This window comes from Leptonychotes weddellii, chromosome 3, assembly GCF_054177405.1.
Source record: "Leptonychotes weddellii isolate Sample4059 chromosome 3, ASM5417740v2, whole genome shotgun sequence".
Lineage (NCBI taxonomy): Eukaryota > Metazoa > Chordata > Mammalia > Carnivora > Phocidae > Leptonychotes > Leptonychotes weddellii.
In genome coordinates this window covers 5,567,288-5,586,525 of record NC_138371.1, presented here as the reverse complement: position 1 = coordinate 5,586,525, position 19,238 = coordinate 5,567,288, and the positions used below count along the sequence as shown (strand labels likewise).

The 19,238-nt window shown below is 46.9% G+C and overlaps 1 protein-coding gene across 3 annotated transcripts in view; it reads left to right on the top strand.

The window, feature by feature from the left end:
• TRPM8 (transient receptor potential cation channel subfamily M member 8) overlaps positions 1-19,238 on the top strand; it is an 81,651-nt gene that overhangs the window by 51,971 nt on the left and 10,442 nt on the right. For all 3 annotated transcript variants that reach the window (XM_081813348.1, XM_081813347.1, XM_081813349.1), the window contains 4 exons: positions 5,876-5,967; positions 7,091-7,232; positions 8,339-8,510; positions 9,654-9,831. In XM_081813348.1, coding sequence (XP_081669474.1) covers positions 5,876-5,967; positions 7,091-7,232; positions 8,339-8,510; positions 9,654-9,831 — 584 coding nt within the window. The remainder of the gene's footprint in view (positions 1-5,875; positions 5,968-7,090; positions 7,233-8,338; positions 8,511-9,653; positions 9,832-19,238) is intronic.

The following is a 19,238-nucleotide window of genomic DNA, read 5'->3' as shown; positions in this document are numbered from 1 at the left end:
AGGACAGTCCCCACGTGAGGCACCTCCTCCTTTCCTTAGCAGGTGGCATCTTCCTTGAGCCAACGAGGAGCAGAAGTTGCTTCTGAAGCTCCAAAGTCATGATTTTTCTAAAGTAAATGATGCATTTTCAAGCATCTTAGCACTCCAGTGAGGTTTCTTAGCACTAAGCTCGCTCCTTGCTGATTACTGTTAATTGATGGAAATGAATTACTCAGGATTGGGAATGTGTTCAGAGAGAAGATTGACCTTGGACTGTAAACCCACTCCTGCCATTACCATCACCAGGGGAGGCAGACGAGCTGGGGGAGACTTTCAAGCTAAGAGCATCTTAATGCCCAGTGTGTCAGAGTGACAGTGTTGGAAAGTCATATAAGTCCCTGCAGATTTCAGGGAGTGCGTGTGAATTATTCATGGTGCTTTTCTGCAGTTTCTTTGGGATCTGCATTTTTTGGCAGCTTCTCCCTGCCATCGAACTTAGCCCAGGCAGGCCTGGCACGTAGCAGGTGCTCAGTTAGTCATTGTTAGATGGATAAATATTGATGGTGAAGGATGATGTTGTCCCTAAACCATTATGAAAAGTCATCCCAGAAAACCTTTTCAGACTCAGTGATTATTTGAACACTGCTATTACTGTTACTTCTGTTGTCCCTCCCAAACCAAAACCCAACATCATACCCATTCAATAAGTATGCTGATGTTTACACGGTACTATGACAGGCGTTACAGGAGATTTGGAGGGGCACAGAACGCTGTTCTTGACCTCCAGAGTCATTGCCTAGTGTAGGAATCCTAAATTGCTTTCAGCTATCATGTCAAGTCTGATAGACTTTTTTTTGTGGCTTCCAGGGACCCTGGATGGAGGACGATTCTGACTTTTTCTTTTCTCAGCAGGAGAGTGTCTTGATCGATTATCAATGTGTGCTGTGGGCAGGAGGGCTGGGAGGAGTCTTGGCACCAGTGCCCTGCATCTGCCTTCCCCTGCCGAGTAGGTGCAGATGGGGGATAGAGATGGAGTAGAGGTGGAGGAAGAACAAGACAAATGACACAAGTCAGTGCTGAGCACGGACAGATACAGGCTTTCTGTCTCCAGCAACTCTCCCCCAGGACAGGGCCCTGCTGATGGGTGGAGGATTCTATGACCTTACATCAGTCTCTTGAGGACCCCATGTAGTGGCTCGTGAGGTCACAGCTCCATCTAGGCACATGGGGGTTGGGACTTCAATGTATGAATTTTGGGGTGCAGTGCACCCCATAACCCTTCCATATAGGCTCTTTCTCCCGGCTGTCATCTTTTGCTAGTTCTCCTTTGACTTACTGTGTGTTGGCAGCAAGGGGGGTGAAAATATTGTGCTGGAGAAAAGCAAAGACAGAAGGAGATTCAACATGTAAAGCAGGAATGGGCCCAGGCCAACGTGAGGAAGTAAGGGAACAGCACCCTTTTTACTGGGAATCTCCTGAACACCATCATAGGAGCTGGCTCTTCACAAGGTCACGCGTGTTCCCCTCTCCGGTGTGGCTGGGTTCTGGGGTCCTGCCTTCCTCCTTGTCCTCCACTTCCAAAGGCACAAAGAGAAAAAGACAGCATTCCCGGGGCAGCTTTTGCAGAGGAAGGAGGTAAACGGTGAAGTTGGAAGGCTTTGTTGCGCTGAAGGGGGTGACGCTCTGTCCTCCGTGGACTGGGGGTGGGGGGCGGTTCTTTCAGCTGCAGAGTAGTGAAGCTGCTGCCAGAGGCCTTGGCGGGTCTGTGGAAGCAGGGGGAGCTGGAGGGGCCACCCAGGGGGTCATGCAGGACTCTGAGGGGCCCCTGGTGGTTTGAGTCACACACGTGAACCCGAGCTCGAGTGGGCTTTTGCACATTCCAGGAAGCAGTGTGAGCTGCCAGGAGAGGCATGGGGTTTGTGGAGATTTGAGCCACACACCCCATGGTTCTGGTTCTGGTTCTGGTTTCTTCACATCAGGTGACCAGCCCGACACCTTAAATGCAGTCATTGAATAGGATCGCATAACGAGGAGTTCATAGCCTGGGGGGAAAGAAGTCATGGGTACTTATAAATAAGCAGGGAGAGAGAGAGAGAGAGAAAGAGGGAATGGGGGGGGCACAAAAAGCCAGCGGAAATTGCACACAGACAGTATGGTAATAACTTACTTAATTTCTTTGATCTTTTGGTTCCTCATCCCTAAATGGGCCTCTTCCCTACCGCGAGAGATGATTGCGAGGAGCAAGAAGCCCGATGCCTTTCGTGGAAGCCTTGTGGGTCTCGTCCAGCACCAGCTCCGCTGCCTGGTCCCTTTGCGTTTCTCCAGCTCCTCATGCATATGCAGCTGTTGGCCAGACGCGAGTGGCCTGGAAATGGCCCGATGCAGATGTTTGTTTCTTCTTCATATTTGACCCTTCGGGGCTAGTGCAAGGGAGGGCGTCGGTGTATTTCTGGCAGGTGTGTGTATGTTTTTTAAGAAATGAGTTGACGAGCCAGGGTCTTCCTAATTCAGTCCCAGAGCTGTGCTGTGACTGGGAGGCGGCAGGGAGCCACAGTGGTGGCCGGTGAGGCCAGAGCGGGGGAGATGCGGAAGCCTGGCATGCAGGGGCTCAGAGGTATCCTGTGGAGCAGAGGCTGCATTGGTGACTGCTTCTTGCAATGGCTGGTAAAAAGTAAAAAGTTCTTTCCTTGCTTTTCCCACTCCTCGTTCGTGCTTCCAGTTATTTCTCCATGAGTCTCAGGCCTGACCCTGTCTCCCTCTCTGCACTAAGGTACAGAAGCTGCTGTGAAAGTCCGGACGTTGTTTGGTTCCTCCAGGCAGCGAAAGAAGTCATGAGGCCTGGAGACAGGACTTATTCTGGGTTGCTTTAGAGGACAGGGGTGGGCACGGCTGGAAGATGCAGGGAGACCCGTCTTGGCATAAGGCAGACACTCATTCCTGCATTCCTTTTAATTATCTATTGAGTATCTACTAGGTGCCGGGCACTGTTCTAGACACTGGGGTTACAGCGATGAACCAAACACACAATTATCTCTGTCCTTATGTAGCTTTCTGCCAGTTAAAGAGGACTGGCTGGGTCATTTCTGAGAGCTTCCAAAGAAAGAACAGCGCTGCACAATGAGTCATACGTTTACTGGGGGTTTGGCCTAGAGGATTTGAAACGTGAAATTTGAAGTCTTAGGTCACAAACATCTCCATACAATGTTTTATGTACATTTAACTACTAAGTTGTTTATTCAAAGGAGACTCAGGACAAGTACATGTTGTTTGGAGAAGGACCCTGGGCAGACAGTGTGAGGTGTTGCCCAGGAGCAGTGTGAAGTGTTGCACAGAGCAGGGACACTGAGTAGAGGGAAGGGTGGGCACGTGGGCAGGCACCTCAGGGAGGGAAGTGGGCTATAAAGGTGCCTGGGTAAGGTACGCACTTCCCAGTCATTCCGGGGGCCTGCCGGGAGGAGGTGACACCCACAGGTTCTGGCTGAGTCCCCCTATTCTGTCTACGGGTGATGTTTGAAGGTTAAGGTGATAACACGGGCCTATAGCTTTGAGCAAATGTTTCTTTTCTTTCCTTTTAAACATCATTTTGAACAGACTGGTTTAATTCAGCAGTCTTGTGTATTAAGGCGATGATTCGGGAGCGCCTTGGGCTGAGGGCTGGGATCGGGGATTCAAGTCCAGCTCTGCTGTGGGAGAGCTGATCCTGCAGTCTGTGAGCCGGGCCGTGGGACATGGCCTCCAAGAGTCTCCTTGTTCAAGGAATCTGACGCTCGGGGTCGCTGTTTCTCTTCTGGCTGCAGGCTCCCGCGGCTGGAATCCTCAGGTTGCTTTCCTCTGCTGACCTGGCGCTGTCTTAATGAACCTAATTCACACTTGTTAGGAGAAAAAGAGAACCAAACAGGATATTACCTGTTGTAGATGGTGACTGGGTATCACAAAACCTACTCTCTTTGTGTCTCCTTCCCTGGGGGCAGATGTAACGTACGGAGTTGAAATTTTCCACCAAGGCAGTTCATAGGTACAAATGCCCAGTAATCGAATTGTGGATGTTTATGAAACATGAGACGAGTTGCACCATCCCTTTGTGGAAAACGCTGTTCAGTCTTAAGGCTCATTGAATCCCCAAATCCTGAAAGATACGGCGAAATGTGGTTCTGGTATTTTATGAATATAGCCTCTCTCTGTCATTCCGTTCAGAAAAGAGGCGTCTATTCATTAAAAAAAATGCTTTCTCACTGCAGTGGTGACTCCAAGCCCCAGAATCGATCCATTTAGGGTTTTTCCCATCGCTCAGGCCAGGCTTCTGAAAGGCTGAGCCGGGCTGTGGCTGTGGCTTGCCCTGTATGTATCTGCCTCCCGGACCAGGGTTTTGGAGGGGGTGCGGGGGGGCAGGTAGGGCCTGTCCCACCTGCTCTTATTTCGCAGACAGTTCTTGGTGGGTAATCAGTGAGACTGGGACCACCCCAATGGACGGTGAGGGATGCTGACTTGGTTTCTGGACCCACCCGTTCAGCTATCCCACAGAGGAGCGTGGTCACCACCCTGGGGCTGGGAGAGATTTTATTTCCTTTTATTTCCTTGGGGCTTGATTGCGTAAGGCCCCCATCACCTTTGTCCACCAAAGCTGCTGTTTGCATTTATAAATGAAGAAAAGGAAATACTTCTTGAGAAATGGATGATGTTTCTTGAATCCCTTCCAAGTCTAAAGTTGTAGGGTCTCTGTGGGATGTAGGGAAGCAGTGTAAGGCTCAAGATGAAACTCTCTGAGACCCAGAACCCCTGAGGCTGACACTTGCTGGCCGTCTGCCTAGGGCAAGTTCCTTAGCTTCTGTTTCCCTATGCCTTGTTTTCGAGGACAGAATAGGAAACGTGATATCTGAGTATCAGATGGACCCATAGGGGTGCGTTAATTTAGTGAAATCGTAAGGTTCGAGCTGATGACACTTCCTTGGTGTTGGTTTCTTGCCTCGCACAAGGCAGTATGCTGGTTTCCTTACCTGAGCTCCCTTGGGCTTTGTCCCAGCTCCCCTCCAGTCCTGACCACGTTTCATTTTAAGGACGTCTAATGACTGCCTTTGTCTCAGGGCCAGTAGCTTCCTTGAGAATTCCTGTCGCACCTAATCTGACGTCCTGTGTGCCAGGAGCCCGGCACAGGTGTTTGGAATCCTGTGGGCTCTCAGTACATGTGTTTGAAATGGACGGACGAACGAGAGGGTCAGAGGTGCCCCCTGGAAGCCCCAGACCCGGCAGACAGATCACCGAGAGGCTGTCCAGATACAGTCTTCTCCTGGATCGTCCTTTCTCTGTTTATCTCCTGACATGCTTTCTTCTAAGAAATCATGCCAATTACACACACATGATGAAAGGATCACTGAGGCTGTTCCCATCAGTCATTTCTGCAACCATATCTGCTCTCACAAGTGCCACATACAATCCCTGTGTGCAAATTAAAAAAAAAAAAAACTTTCTATCAAGATGTTTTATTGCCATGTGCCAAAAAGTATTTATGATAAATACACAACTCTATGATGACAACAGTATGGCTAATACCCTCTAGAGTTGTGCAGTGCACAGCTTACACCACTGTACTGGATGGCCTGGGTATTCCACATTTGCCCACACAGGTTGCGCCCACTGTCTGCAGGTTCATCTTTAAAGAACAGTAAGGATGCATGAGTCCCTTTTCTGACTTTGTCAGCAACACGTGCATAATGGAACAGCAAGTGTGCAACCTACTTTCTAATCCCCCTGGAATATCTTGGGGCATGTGGTAGGGCATACTGTCGGCTCAAAAAGGATCTGGGAAAAAAAATGTGTGAACATTTAAAAAAAAAAATCTGGAAGCAGTTGATGTTTCCCAGCTGCTGATGTTCTCTCTCTGTCCCTTTCCATGCTGCAGTGGTACATGAATGGGGTGAATTATTTTACTGACCTGTGGAATGTCATGGACACGCTTGGGCTTTTTTACTTCATAGCAGGCATTGTGTTTCGGTAAGTAGGCCTCACCACCTTTGCCAGTTTCAGGTGCTTTTGGATCTTCTTGGGTGGAGAGGTGAAGAAAAGATCTTTGATGTTTCAAGCCCAAGATGAGCCTGTTTCCCCATTCTCCCCCATTTCGAGATTATTGCAAACGCCATTGTCTCGGCCTCTTCGAGACACAGCTTGGTTGGAATAAAGTTGCATCTCCTCTCTGCTCCCTCTTGGTGATCTATACTTTTGAAGTTCTTGGCCGTGTTTCTCTTGGTGCGTACAGAATTGCGGGAGATGGTTAGAAATTGAGGAGAGCCATATAATCTTTGAAAATGCACTTGTGCTTGGATGCTGGCTATGGAGCCTGTCCTCCCAAAGCCAGAGTACAGGATGAGAAAAACCAGTCTAGAATCACCATTGAAAAGCAATGTGTACTCCATGTGGTAGAGAAATCGAGGCACGCCCAGACCGTGGCTTACATTGCCCATGCCCGCCTCCCTCCAGGCCTGCCTTCCCCCAGGTAGCTTCAAGGTAAAGCTCCTGGTCATACTTAAGCTGCATGCATGGTGTCCCCTCACAGAGAAGCCTGACCCTTCATATTTATGCCTACCCATGCTCACTCTGCAATTTGAAGTGAGTAAAAACTCACTTTCTGCTTGGGTTCAGCATTTGAACCACATAATTTCTAGAGAATTCCAGGTAGAAGGCATATATAGCTTTCAATGAACACATTAGCAGGGGGTCAGCTAATCAAATGATCTGGCATCAATGAAGTAAATCTAATTACGGGAAACCTGGCAGAGCCACTTCCCAAGCGGTTGGGTGGGGATGGGGATTGGGATCATTTTAGGGGCTGCAGGGGCCAGGAAGTTAGCGACAATGTGATTGGGTTCTTGCAGTAGCAGTGTTCGCGGATGAAGGATTCAAGGGCAAGAACCTCTGAAAACTCTATCTTATGCAATGTCATTGTTGTCCTGGAGGCCATAGGAGCAGAAGACCAGAGACTGACAGGTGGTGTCCTTGGCCTGTTTCCACTCACTCCCAGGGCCCCGACTCTGTTTCTTCGTGTTTGGTTATTTTTAAAAACAAAATTTTGAACTGTTTTGTCAATATCTCACATGTTCTGCTCCCCTTCCTTCTATAGGCTCCACCCTTCTAATAAAACCTCTTTGTATTCTGGACGAGTCATCTTTTGCCTGGATTACATTATATTCACTCTAAGGTTGATCCACATTTTCACCGTAAGCAGAAATTTAGGACCCAAGATTATAATGTTGCAGAGGATGGTAAGAACAGAGAATATTTGTGGTTGTCATTCTCCTTGCTAGAACCAGAGTTCCTTCCATTGTCGGTAGAAGGGTTTTGCCCATAGACATGTCACAATTGGTAAGGTTTGCTTTCCTTGATGTGTTTTTCGTCAGGGGCCTCTCTCCCAGCTTAAAATTTAACAGAAGATGACTAGTAGGAGCAAGTGGTTGACTAAGGGCAGTGCTAAGAAAGATACCTATTCAGATTTTACTCTTTACCAGGTGCTTTCATTTGAGTCACATGAGGCAAACTGAGTCACAGCTCAGTAAGAGCATAGGCGGGATAGGGATGTTTATACCCATTTTATAGATGTGGACCATGGAAGTTAATATGTTTGTCTGGAGGTGTGCAGTGGATTAGGGCTTCAATTCTATAGCCACGTAGTATAGATACAGGATAAGTGCTACCAGCCCTGTTTCATAGGGACGTCCAACAGAAAGATAATTACACACCGAAGATGTTGGTTTCCTAAGCTTGTTTTCCAGATGACCCAAACCTCCCGTGCTTCTGTCTTTAAATCAGATGGGCATTTGGATTAGCTCATCTGGAGGTTGCTTTCCAACACTGAGGTTCTTTTGAGTTTGTGGTTTTAATTCAAAGCATATCTGAGACATCAAGTCACCATGAAGTCATGCTGTGTGTGCAAAAAGTTAAAAAATATGAAACTGTGCGTTCTTGCCTCATAAAGATAGTTTTTATTTTCTTTAAAAAAAAGCACTGAGGACACAATGTAGGAATTTCAAGAATGGGAGCATGATGAGAGGTAGAGAAGGACAGGTACTCTGAGTTGGGTCCCTCTTTTGCTCTCAAGCCTGTCTCTCATCCAGAAGAAGACCAGAAGACCAGCATTTGAACCACATAATGTTGTGTCTGTTGCTGAGCTGGTTTGGAGACCTACAGGCAAAAATGCATCAGTTTTAATTCTGAAAGATAGATGTCCCAAGACCCCAAGGTGGCAATGGCCATTTTTAAAATTAGCAAGAACACTGGGTGACTAGAACCTCCGCCCTTCCCTGGGGTCAAATGAGCAGACGAGCCGCCGGGGGCACACACCTGACTCCATTCTCTTGTCCTCCCTTGACAGCTGATCGATGTGTTCTTCTTCCTGTTCCTCTTTGCCGTGTGGATGGTGGCCTTTGGTGTGGCCAGGCAAGGGATCCTCAGGCAAAACGAGCATCGCTGGAGGTGGATATTCCGCTCAGTTATCTACGAGCCCTACCTGGCCATGTTTGGCCAGGTGCCCAGCGATGTGGATGGTGAGCCTGACTTGGCCTGGGAGGGGACATCTGGGAGCAGGTGGTTGCTTCCAGAACCAGACCCCAGGGCTCCCTGCTCTGACCCACAGCAGGAGTTGGGCCACTACCATGGAGTGAACGCTGACCCGCACAACCTTTTCTTTGTGTGTGAGCGGGATTTTTACTCCGCCTTGCCAATGTGCCCAACAATGTTAGTCTGCAATTTTGAAACTTCTTGAAAATAGCGTTTCTTATGTTTTCAACAGCGATGTGACAGTTGACAGCAACGAACCTCACTAGTGTAGAAATGGGCGTTGTGAGTTGTACTCTGTTATATAACTGGGTGCCCATTTATTTCCGAAAGAGCAGTATTGAAAATTTTGCTCGGGAACCTGGAATTTCAGCTTCTGGCCTTCGCCTCTTTTAGAGGCAGGATAATGTGGTGCAGATGACATCAATGTGCACATGCCCGGTTTATGTGAGGAAAGTGCAGGGCACATGGAGCCCAGTATGTGTCTTGAGTGAGCTGTCGAAAGCATCTTTATGGTGCTGACAATAACCTGGGCTTCTCGTGTTCTGTCCTGCCAGGACACGACGATCCTGATGTTTCCTCTGCCCTACTGGTCGCATTTCTCAGCTCCCTGGTGTTTTTTCCATTATCCTTTTGGCCTCAGGCTGTCCTGGCCTCTTCTGCTGCAGCCTCTTCCAAGACCTTAGCTCTTTTCCTGTGCCCTGAGGGGAAGGCATGTTGTTGGCATTATTTCCCTTCTGCACGCTGTACTCACCATTTTACCTGAGGGAGCGCATTTCGTCCTCAGGAACCCTACACCTCAGTGGCTTTAGTCCTATGTGAGGACTTGGACTTTCTCTAAGGCCTCCAAGGCCCCCATTCTAGGGTCTGTCACCACTGTTCACACAGTTGTGCAAATCCTGTCCTTGACATCTCCTATGATTTCATCCCTCATCTCCAATTCATCAGCTCGTTTTGTTGATTTTATCTCATCAACGTCTATGAAACCCGAACACTTTTTACCATCCCCACCACTCCAAGCCCTCCTCAATACGTGATCATTGTTTTGTGCCCCCTGCCCCCCCCCCCGGGGTACTGTGGTACTGCCCCCTCCAGAGGGTCCTCGCCTTGCCTTTTGGTTTCTACATCCTCAGGTACCACGTATGACTTTGCCCACTGCACCTTCACTGGGAATGAGTCCAAGCCACTGTGTGTGGAGCTGGATGAGCACAACCTTCCTCGGTTCCCTGAGTGGATCACCATCCCCCTGGTGTGCATCTACATGCTCTCCACCAACATCCTGCTGGTCAACCTGCTCGTTGCCATGTTTGGGTATGTGCTTTGTCATGAGTTTCTCGGGTGTTCATGGTGTGGCAGGCCGTGTGCCAGGCGGGCTGGAGGAACCAGGAGCAAGGCCATGAAGGTCCACGCTTGAGCAACTTGTGTTAGAGCTTAGGGGACTGGTGGTCTTGGGGGAGGCGTGCAATCTTAAAGGTACCATATTAAAAATACAGTATGTCCCTATTTGCTGTGCTGTAAGCTTATATGACATCACAGCCAGGCACTGTGACACGTTCCAGCATGTTCAGACCCTGTATGTCTAGCATGCATTCAGTTGTCTCCCTGAGCGCCACGATGTGGGCGTGGTGCTGATGCAGTGGAGCACAGCTCCTCCCCAACCTCCTTGTTTTCTGTGGACTCGGTGGTGTGGATTCTAGGGTTTAAATGACTTAGCCTCTAGTTAGTTGCTGCTTTGAAATTTTTCAGTTTTTTAAAATAATTTTTTAAAAAGATCTTATTTATTTGAGAGCAAGCGAGAGAGTAAGTGAGAGGGAGAGAGAGAGAGAATGAGCATGAACAGGGGTGAGGGGCAGAGGCAAGGGGAGAAACAGACTCCACGCTAAGCAGGGAGCCCGATGCGGGGCTCGATCCCAGGACCCCGGGATCACAGACCTGAACCGAAGGCAGACGCTTAACCGAATGAGCCAGCCAGGTGCCCGAAATTTTTCAGTTTAAATACAGATCACAAGAGCAGAGTCAGAAGAGTGACTTTCTTTTGGGGCTCATGTCTAATGAGGTGGAGGGAGAATACGATGGTTAATCTAAAAAAATTTTATTGCCTTTGGCAGCTCTCCTTACTACTTTTAGAAAATCATGATTTTCATTTCCCTTCATCTTTCTTCGGAGGGTTTCCTGGGGCTCCAGGGGTAGTTAAAGTGCGAGCACCGTAGTATGTTGCTGCTTTAAGGTAGGTAGCCATTTTGAGTACGTGATCCCAGCACAGACAGACAGAGAGACAATTTAGCAATGGAATATCCTTGTTAAACCTTGGGGTGGAAGAGAAACAGTCAGAATCAGAAACCGAGAAACTATGAAAGACAAGATAAACACTTTTGATTTCATAAAGCAAGTGTTGAAGGTAAAGGTTTGATCTCAGATGAAATCCACTGATAAGTGATAGAATGGCGGAAATGTGTGGTGGCCAAAGACTTTAGATTCCTAATGTAGAAAGAGCTTCTGCAAACTGGTAGCAGAAAGAAGACCCAATAGAAAATTGGTGGAGTAAGTGCAGTCTGGAGAAGGAAAATTCAAATGGCAGAAAATCACATGAAAAGGGGCTCCATCTTGTTGATGGGAAGGGCCTGATGAAGCCAACAAGATGCTGGTCTAGGACCCAGCAGATGAACAGAAATTTTAAAAAGCCATTTGTGTTAGGGATGAGGCTGGGAAATGGGCATTGCTGCTGGCGATGTGAATTGCCTCTAAGTCTGTGGAAAGTGATATGAAAAGAGTTATTAGGAGAAAAAACACACAAATCTTTGACCCAACTGTCTCGCATCTGGGATTCTATTCTAAATACCTATGTACAAAGATGCATGTTGGTTCATTGTTTGATGCCTGTTGATAGTGTGATGGTTGAATAAAGCTTGTTATAGATGACTGAGTTTTGTGCAGGTCTTACAAAAGGTAGACCTCTATTTAGTGACTTGAAAGGATGATATTTTGTTAAATATAAAAAGCAAATTGCAGACAAATTTTTATGGTATAATCTCATTTCCTTCCAGTAAAGAATAAGAAATGAAAAGAATCAAGTATGTATTTCACTTGTTACAGTGATCGTATATTGCTTTCGGAATTTAGAAGAAAAATAAGGAAAATGACAGTTGTCACATAGAGCCCTGGGCTCCTGAGAGACACAAGGATTGTGGATGAGGGTCAGTGGACTCCCTTCGCACGGGGCTGGGTGGGAGCACGTGCCTCTGGGGACATCACCCACCTATCAGGCTGAGCAGTGAGTGGCCATCTGGTCTTCAGGTGTACAAAGAAGCCCTCCTCAGTCCAACCTCTACACTGTCATGTTTCTAAAATGTCACTGCTCTACTTAAAATTCTGGAAGGGTTTTAGTATTTCCCTATAGCTCTCAGGGTAAATTTCAGGCTCTTCAGCTTTTTCCCAAGGCCATCCCTGACCTGGCTTTTGAGCACACCCAGGCATCTCACTGTCTGTCCCTGGGAGGCACCCAGGTGTCCGTCCCAAAACAGGGTGATCTGTCACATCTGACTCTCTGCAAGTGCTGGTCCCTCTGCCAGTGATTACTTGCTCCGTCTTGACTGTCTCTTGCCCCAGTCCTGCTGGCCTTTTAGGGAGCTACGTATCATCCTTTGCCTGAGTGGTCCCCAGTGCCCTCCCCACTTTGTGTAGAGACTCCTTGCACCCCTTGTGCAGTGACAGCCTTCTCTCCTTCTGGATGGTATGTTCTAGAGGATGGAGATTAGGTCTGTCTCAGCACCTGGCACCTTGTGGGTTGGATGAGTGAAAAGAACAGGGCTTTTCCCGTGTTTAGTTCATTATTCAGTTATCGCTCAGGAGCCTGGCTTCTGGGTCTCATACTCCCTGAGAAGCACCAGTGGTGAATAACAGACCAGCAAGGGCTTCATTACATAAATGTATAACGTCTGTTCCGTGGCAGGTGCCTGGGCCACGGAGATCATGTGGCTGTTATTTCCACGTGGACTTAAAGAGGGAATGGGCTACCTTCTCCATCACCACCTCCAGCTGGTGGCCAGGTGACTCAGGAGTCAGGAAGCTAGACAGCGTCCCGGTCTGAGCTGCAGAGACAGGTGGCAGAGGCTAGGTGATCAAGCGTCCATGTGAGAGCAGGAAAGGAGGGCAACTCCCAAAGGTGAAGCTAAGGCAGAGAGGAAATGGGATGGTGTGGGGTCCCATCTTACAGGGATGACACACCCTCATGACCTTTACATCAAACACTGGCTAGACCCTATGAAATCTGACCACGGAGATAATTTCCACAGAAATTAAACAAAAGGGCCGACAGCCCCCAGTGCCAGACAGTTGAGCTACACTAATTTGGTAAATCTCAGAGAGGCACCGAGTAGAGGATTACTTAGAGCTGTCCTGAGTCTGCGTGCTGTGAGATGTTCACAAAAGCCCTTCTCGAGGACCACGCCACATGGGTAATCCATTATCTGCATCACAATCATGAACTGATAGAACTTGGAGCCAGGAGAGACTGGAAGCCAGCCTGTCATTTTCATGTTGAGGAAGTGGATGCCAGGCAGCCCCACGTCCACGGCTCTGGCCTCACTGCTGTCCATTCAAGGCTGGGTGCAGTTCTCCTCCTCACGAGACCCCAGCCACGGCATGGTACCTTACTGTCGCCCTGTTCAGCGTTTAGGTGTGACAACTTGGGGCATCCCTTCCCTGGGGGGGTCTTCTAGGATAGTCCTGGGTTCAACTGGAGGCCTTTTCTTTGTTAATGCCTGTCCTGGGAACTTGTGAGCACCTAGAGCCACTCCCTTACCATCCTTGGGCTAAATCATCAGAACGCTGTTTCTGATGGTGGTGGTCATTGTTCTGGGCTTTGTGAGCCCACGGCCCCAGGCTGTGACCCCTGTCTGGCACCACATCCAAATATTCACGTAAAAGCATAGCCATGCACAATGGCAACCTTATGAACTGTAGCGTAAATGCGCACTTGGGAATTTTAAAGCAGTGTTGGAGTGCTCTCCAGATGGTATTCAACGGGGAGAGGTAATGGATGTAAACCTCTGTGATTATTCTGCATTACAGTTATCGATCACAGGCCCTGTGTGGCTTATCAGAGCATGAAGTGAACTTAGTCAGTAGATGACTCTGGGTCATCTCGACACGCAGCTGATGCTTGCGGGCACCATGTCCTGGAGATAAATCCACCCTATGCGTTTCTTCCAAAGATGATGGGTCAAACATGCTCTGATTGAGGATAATTTCTGTGACCCAAATATCTTTTAAGCTTAGGAAAAATATGTGTTCATTATGAATACGCAGAAAAATAGAAAAAAGGAAATAATCACCTGGTACCCACTAAAGGTTTGGTGCCTCTTCACCCGGCTAAGGAGAGCTCTTGAAATGGATTAAAAAAAAAAAAAAAAAAAAAGGGCAGATAGTGTGATCGTAAGAAGAGCTCATGTTTACTGATACTCTTCTGGGCCCGGCTGTCCAAGTGCCCATCATGGGCTACCTCACTTAATTATCGATCATTTTTGTGTAGGTGTGGCTTTCTTATCATTTTACAAACGAGGAGTTGGAGGCAGAGAGAGGTTAAGTCTCTGCTGTTAAGGGAGTTGATGGGTACATAAACAGATACGTATATAATACAATAAATAATACGATGTAGTGTAGCAATATAATGTAATAGAATAGAACACAGTATCATATAAGCAGCCCTGAAAAGGCTGTTACAGGGACTATGGCGCACAGGGGGCTGTTAGGAAGCGAGACAGAACATTGGGGGCAGGGCTAGGGTGAACAGCCCCGAGCAGAGGAGACATTTGCTCAGAGGATCCCTTGCCGGGAGCCCAGAGCCCCGGGGTGGGGGGTGAGGGGTGAGGGTGGGAGGGCGAAGCTAGTCTGGGGAGAATCAGTCACCTAGGAAGGTGGAAAGGTAGGCAGGGGCTAGGTTGTGGGGTGTCTTTTATGCCACGTTAAAGAAGTTGGACGTTTTCTTGCAGGCGGAGGGAGATCTCATGGGTCTTTAGACAGGTACCCGGCTCGGTCTTAGTGGTGTGAGTCTGATAGCAAAATCCTAAACCGAGTTAGCACTCACTTCAAAACTCAGTGCGGTGAGATCTCTGTCTGTCTTTGACTGTTGACCTTGTACCTGTTTTCTTGATGCTGTGGAATGAGAGGGGAACCAGGATGTGCACGATGGGCCTGCAGAAGTCAGGGTCCCCAGGGCCACAGGGCAGCGCTGGCCGGATATCGCCGGCATGTCCGGGAAGGAGGAACAGATGGAAAACGTATGAAATCTGTGAAAAGCTTACAGGAGGTGTTTCCTGATTGAAATGTAGCTGGCAAGTCTCTCGTCTTTCAATTTATTCTAAAATTCTGCCATTGTTTTAGCAACTACTTTTCTTTTGTGATTTTTTTTTTTTTTGCAGACTTGACATTCTGTTCTGTTGATTAGTCTATTTTGGTTTTTACTACCAAATGGCTTTAATTACTGACTTTAAAAAAAATTATTTTTACATCTGTTGTATAAGTTCCTCTCATTATTCTGATGCAAAACTCCTTTTGGCTTTTCTCATATATTTAATAATATGGAGGGGCCTAAGGCTCATCTTCTGAAATCCTTTTTTCTTTCCCCTTCCGAAAAAAAAAAAGAAGTCTTGTGAATTTTATTGTGATGATGTGAACTTCGCAGAATCGTTCAGGGGAAGCTGGCATCTTTAAAAAATGGTATCATACCATCCAGGAAAAAAAAAATGGTGTGATTCTTTATTTACTCAAATGTACATAGTTTGCTGGTGATGTTTAATGGTTTTATTCCTATGGATCTGGAAGATTTTTGGTTACTTTTCTTCCCAGACATTTGTGATTGTGAGAAAGATATTTTTCTATTATTTTTTTCCAATAAGTAATTTTTGATATGTAGGAAGGGCATTAAAGTTTTGCTTATTTATTTTAGAACAAGTCTCCTTACTAAATTCTTTTTTTTTTTATTGTGTCATGGAGGTTTCCTCATATTTCTTATTTATTAACCTCCTTTCTTTTTCTCCTACTTCTTTTTTTTTTTTCTAATCAGAAATGGATGTTGAATTTGCCAGAAGACTTTCTAGCAACTATCAAAAGGACATTTTTCCTTTTGATCTATGATGTATTATGAGAATGATGAATTATATAAATGATCTTAATACTTAGTCATCCTCTGTTCTTTGGTCATGGCATATTATTCTTTGAACGTACTGCTGGATTTCATTTACGCTCAAGGCTATCTGAGTCCTGAACATTTGTTATCTCTTGGTAAAGTTTTCAGTGTCAGCAACTTTCTGAAACTTCGTCTCCCTGTGGGGGGCTCCTGTCTCCTCCTGTCCTGCTCAGAGGAGGGTGCTCAGGGGATCTTAGGGGACCGAGTCCAGTGGCATCACCGCACTGGGTAGCAGAGGGCACAAGATATCACTGGAGTTGTAGGGTCAGAGGGGACATTGTGTTATTCCTCTCAGGGAAGACTCTAGATGGCCAGGGGCTGGCAGGGAGACTCCCAGAGCCTGTTGGGAGAGATGGTCTCTGAGCTGCTCTCGACATCTGGGTTTGCTGAGGGGCGTGGGCATGTTTTGGTGCCAGAATGCTGCCTTTCCTCTACAGAAGTGGGAGACAGTGTCTCATGAATATAAAAATGATTTTAACAAAGCGGTTTGAGGCAGTGCTCAATTATCAGCCTTCCCTGGGGAACCCGCGTGTCTTTGGCTGAGGCCGGAACTAATTTGGGGGAGGGGGGGAGAGAACGATTTGGAAGCTGCTTTCATATGGGGAAGGTGGGCCTCAGTATAAATGAACCTCAGCATGGCCAGCCCCAGAAATGTGTTATTTATGCAAAGCGGCTTTGGGGTATTAATGTCCAGTAATTGGCTAGCTCACTCTCAGCCCCTAGGATGTGGATAAGGGTTTTTACTGTTTGCCCAGGAAAGGAAGGCAGCTCGCTAGATCCACCTGTGCCCAGAGGTGCAGAGGAAGTGGGGTTTCCAACAGGAGGCCACTGGGTTGTCCCGAGGGACACAGTTGGCCCCAATCCATTCTAGACTGGGGATTGGCTGGTGACTTTTTCTGTGAGGGCCAGCTAGGGTCTTCACTTTGGCTGGATGCCAAGCACCCATCCCCACCTCTCTGCTTTGGAAGGGCCATTCTAAGCTGATGATCCCTGCAAAACCGTGGGGATGGGTTGGAGTTGGCCCCCGGTCCCAGTTTGTCAATCCCTTTTCTAGATGACCTGGAAGACACGAGATGTTTTCACTGCCTCTGAGTGACCAGTTAAGCCAAGATGCAAATCTCTTCCCACTGGAACTCTTCTCTCGGCCGAGGAAGGGAGGCAGGCCCACCGGCTGGAGAGGTCGGCTTCCCCTGCTCTTAGCATGCTAAGTGTACCTCCCTGTTAATTCCTTCCAGATGGAACCTCAGAGAACAACATTTGATGGATTAAAAAGGATGCTATTGCTTTTTTGTGTTGGCCTATTAAGTTGTAGGCATGGAAGGGGCAGTCAGTAGATTTCATTTTTGACTAGATATGTTAGTATTTTAAGACACTCCCAGGGACAATAATTTGAATGGTGACACTTGTTCTGTGGCAAAGTAATAGACTGATTTCTGGCAAGTTCTTAGCCTGGACTTCATGAATCTGGGGTGTGCCCACCATCATCCCCGTTGCAGTGAGGGGTCTGCAGTATCCTTTGCAGGCAGAACCAGTGGGGACTAGCGAGGACAGACAAAGATGTTGGAATTAGCCTCAAAGCAACCTGACCTACATTTGGAAGATACCGCGGGCTCACTGCTGGATTCACTCCGCTACACTCTCATACGTACAGTACTGTTTTTCACCTAAAAAAAAATCTACCACATAGAAGTGACCTGAGAATCAGTCAAGCAGCCATTTTGCATGCCGAGTGGAGGAGCTTACGTGCAATAGATGTTCAAGAGACGTTAATTCCTTTCCCTGCAAAGACTGCACCCTGGGGTTGAGTTTTAGGTGTTGATGGGGTACCGGCTGCTAACACCTGCCCTGCACAGAATCCGGGATCTGGGGTGTCCCATTCATCAGTTAACTCCCACATGAGCAAAGCCAAGCTTATAAGCAAAGCCATAATTGTGATGTGTGTAGGTTAGTGTTTTGCTTGTGTGTATGATCTTTTCTTAGTTAAAGATAATTGAGTCTTAGATCGTAACATACCATGGGGCAAGAATGAGGTCTCACAACAAACGGATCTGGCTCCTCTGCCTGGTCACCTCATTCGGGTTTGGCCTGTGAAGTTTTTACCCAGAATTGGGAGAATTGAATGCATCCCCAGTCAGGATTTGCTTATAGGAGGTTTCAAATGTTGATTGCTCCTTCTTTGACTCTCGAAGGGGTGATTTGATATCAGCAATAAAAGTATCTTGGATGGTTGAAATTCACAAATGGTAAAATGCTTCCTCGTTTTCTTAAATTAAGTAGTCCAACCGAATCCTTTGGAAATAGGGCATAACTCAAAACATTTCATGCTCCACTCTGTAAGGCGGCAAGGCAAACAGACCCTGGGCTGGATTGCAGGGTCCAGGTCCTGGCTTCATCATTTCCTAGTTGGGAGACTCAGACAATATTTGCTTGCTATGCCTCACTGTCCTGATCTGTTCATCGTAGATGATAATAGGACTTACATCCTCTAGAGAGTTGTTTGCAGATTACATCATTAATATAAGTAGGCTGCTTAGAACAATGTCTGGTACATGATGAACATTAGCTACGCTATAGTTGGTTTGACTTGTAACTGATAAATCAGTGGCACAATAAGACATTTTTCTGACCAGTGGACACTTTTTCTAATTATGTAAGTAATTCATGCCCATTGTGTAATGCTTGGAAAGCAGACAACAGAGAATAAAGAACATTCATGATGTGTGCCAGGGATGAATGACCACTGCTGATGATGGGTTTATTTCTCCCCGTGACTTACGATTTATGTACTGAGATCATGTTGTAAGTATGAGTTTGAGCCTAATTATTTCACTTAACATGTATCAGAAGCATTTCCCCAAAGTACGAAAATTATTCATAATCATTATTTTTAAGGGCAGGGTAATGCAATCCTATTGATTAACCATAATGGGTGATACATTTTCTTAGTGTTAAGCATTTCCGTTGTCCCATTCTGTTGAGGTGGGAGCTTGGAGCTGCTGTTACTTTCAGGAGTATGGCAGACAGCTCTGTGTATATATCCATTTATATATATATTTTTCTCAGTACCTCCTTAGTCTTAGATTTCCAGAAGTAAAGTCATTGGATCCAAGGGATGAACATTTCTAAGGCCCTTGATAAATATTAACAAACTTCCTCCGCAGATTATTTACAATTGAACTCCCATTAGCAATGTATGAGGGGCAAATTGTTCCAAAGAGAGTCGACACCTTTGGCCTCTTTGTGGCTAACACAGTAACAGACTAACGAAAAAAGGGAATCCTTGAAAGCTCTTGAAGTAAAGCGTTTTTTAAAGTTCACCAGACAGCCTTTTTTTTTTTTTTTTTTTTTTTTGGTGATAAAAACAAAAACCCCAGTGGAAGAGTGCCCGGCGCTGAGTTGTCCTTGCCCCGGGCTCCGTGGGGCTCATCCTCTCTTCTGGGCTCAAGCTGTCCCAGGAATTACCTGGTTATCAATATTACCATGCTTGCCAGTGACATGAGGAGGCACGTGGAAGGCTGAGGCTTACTCTTCT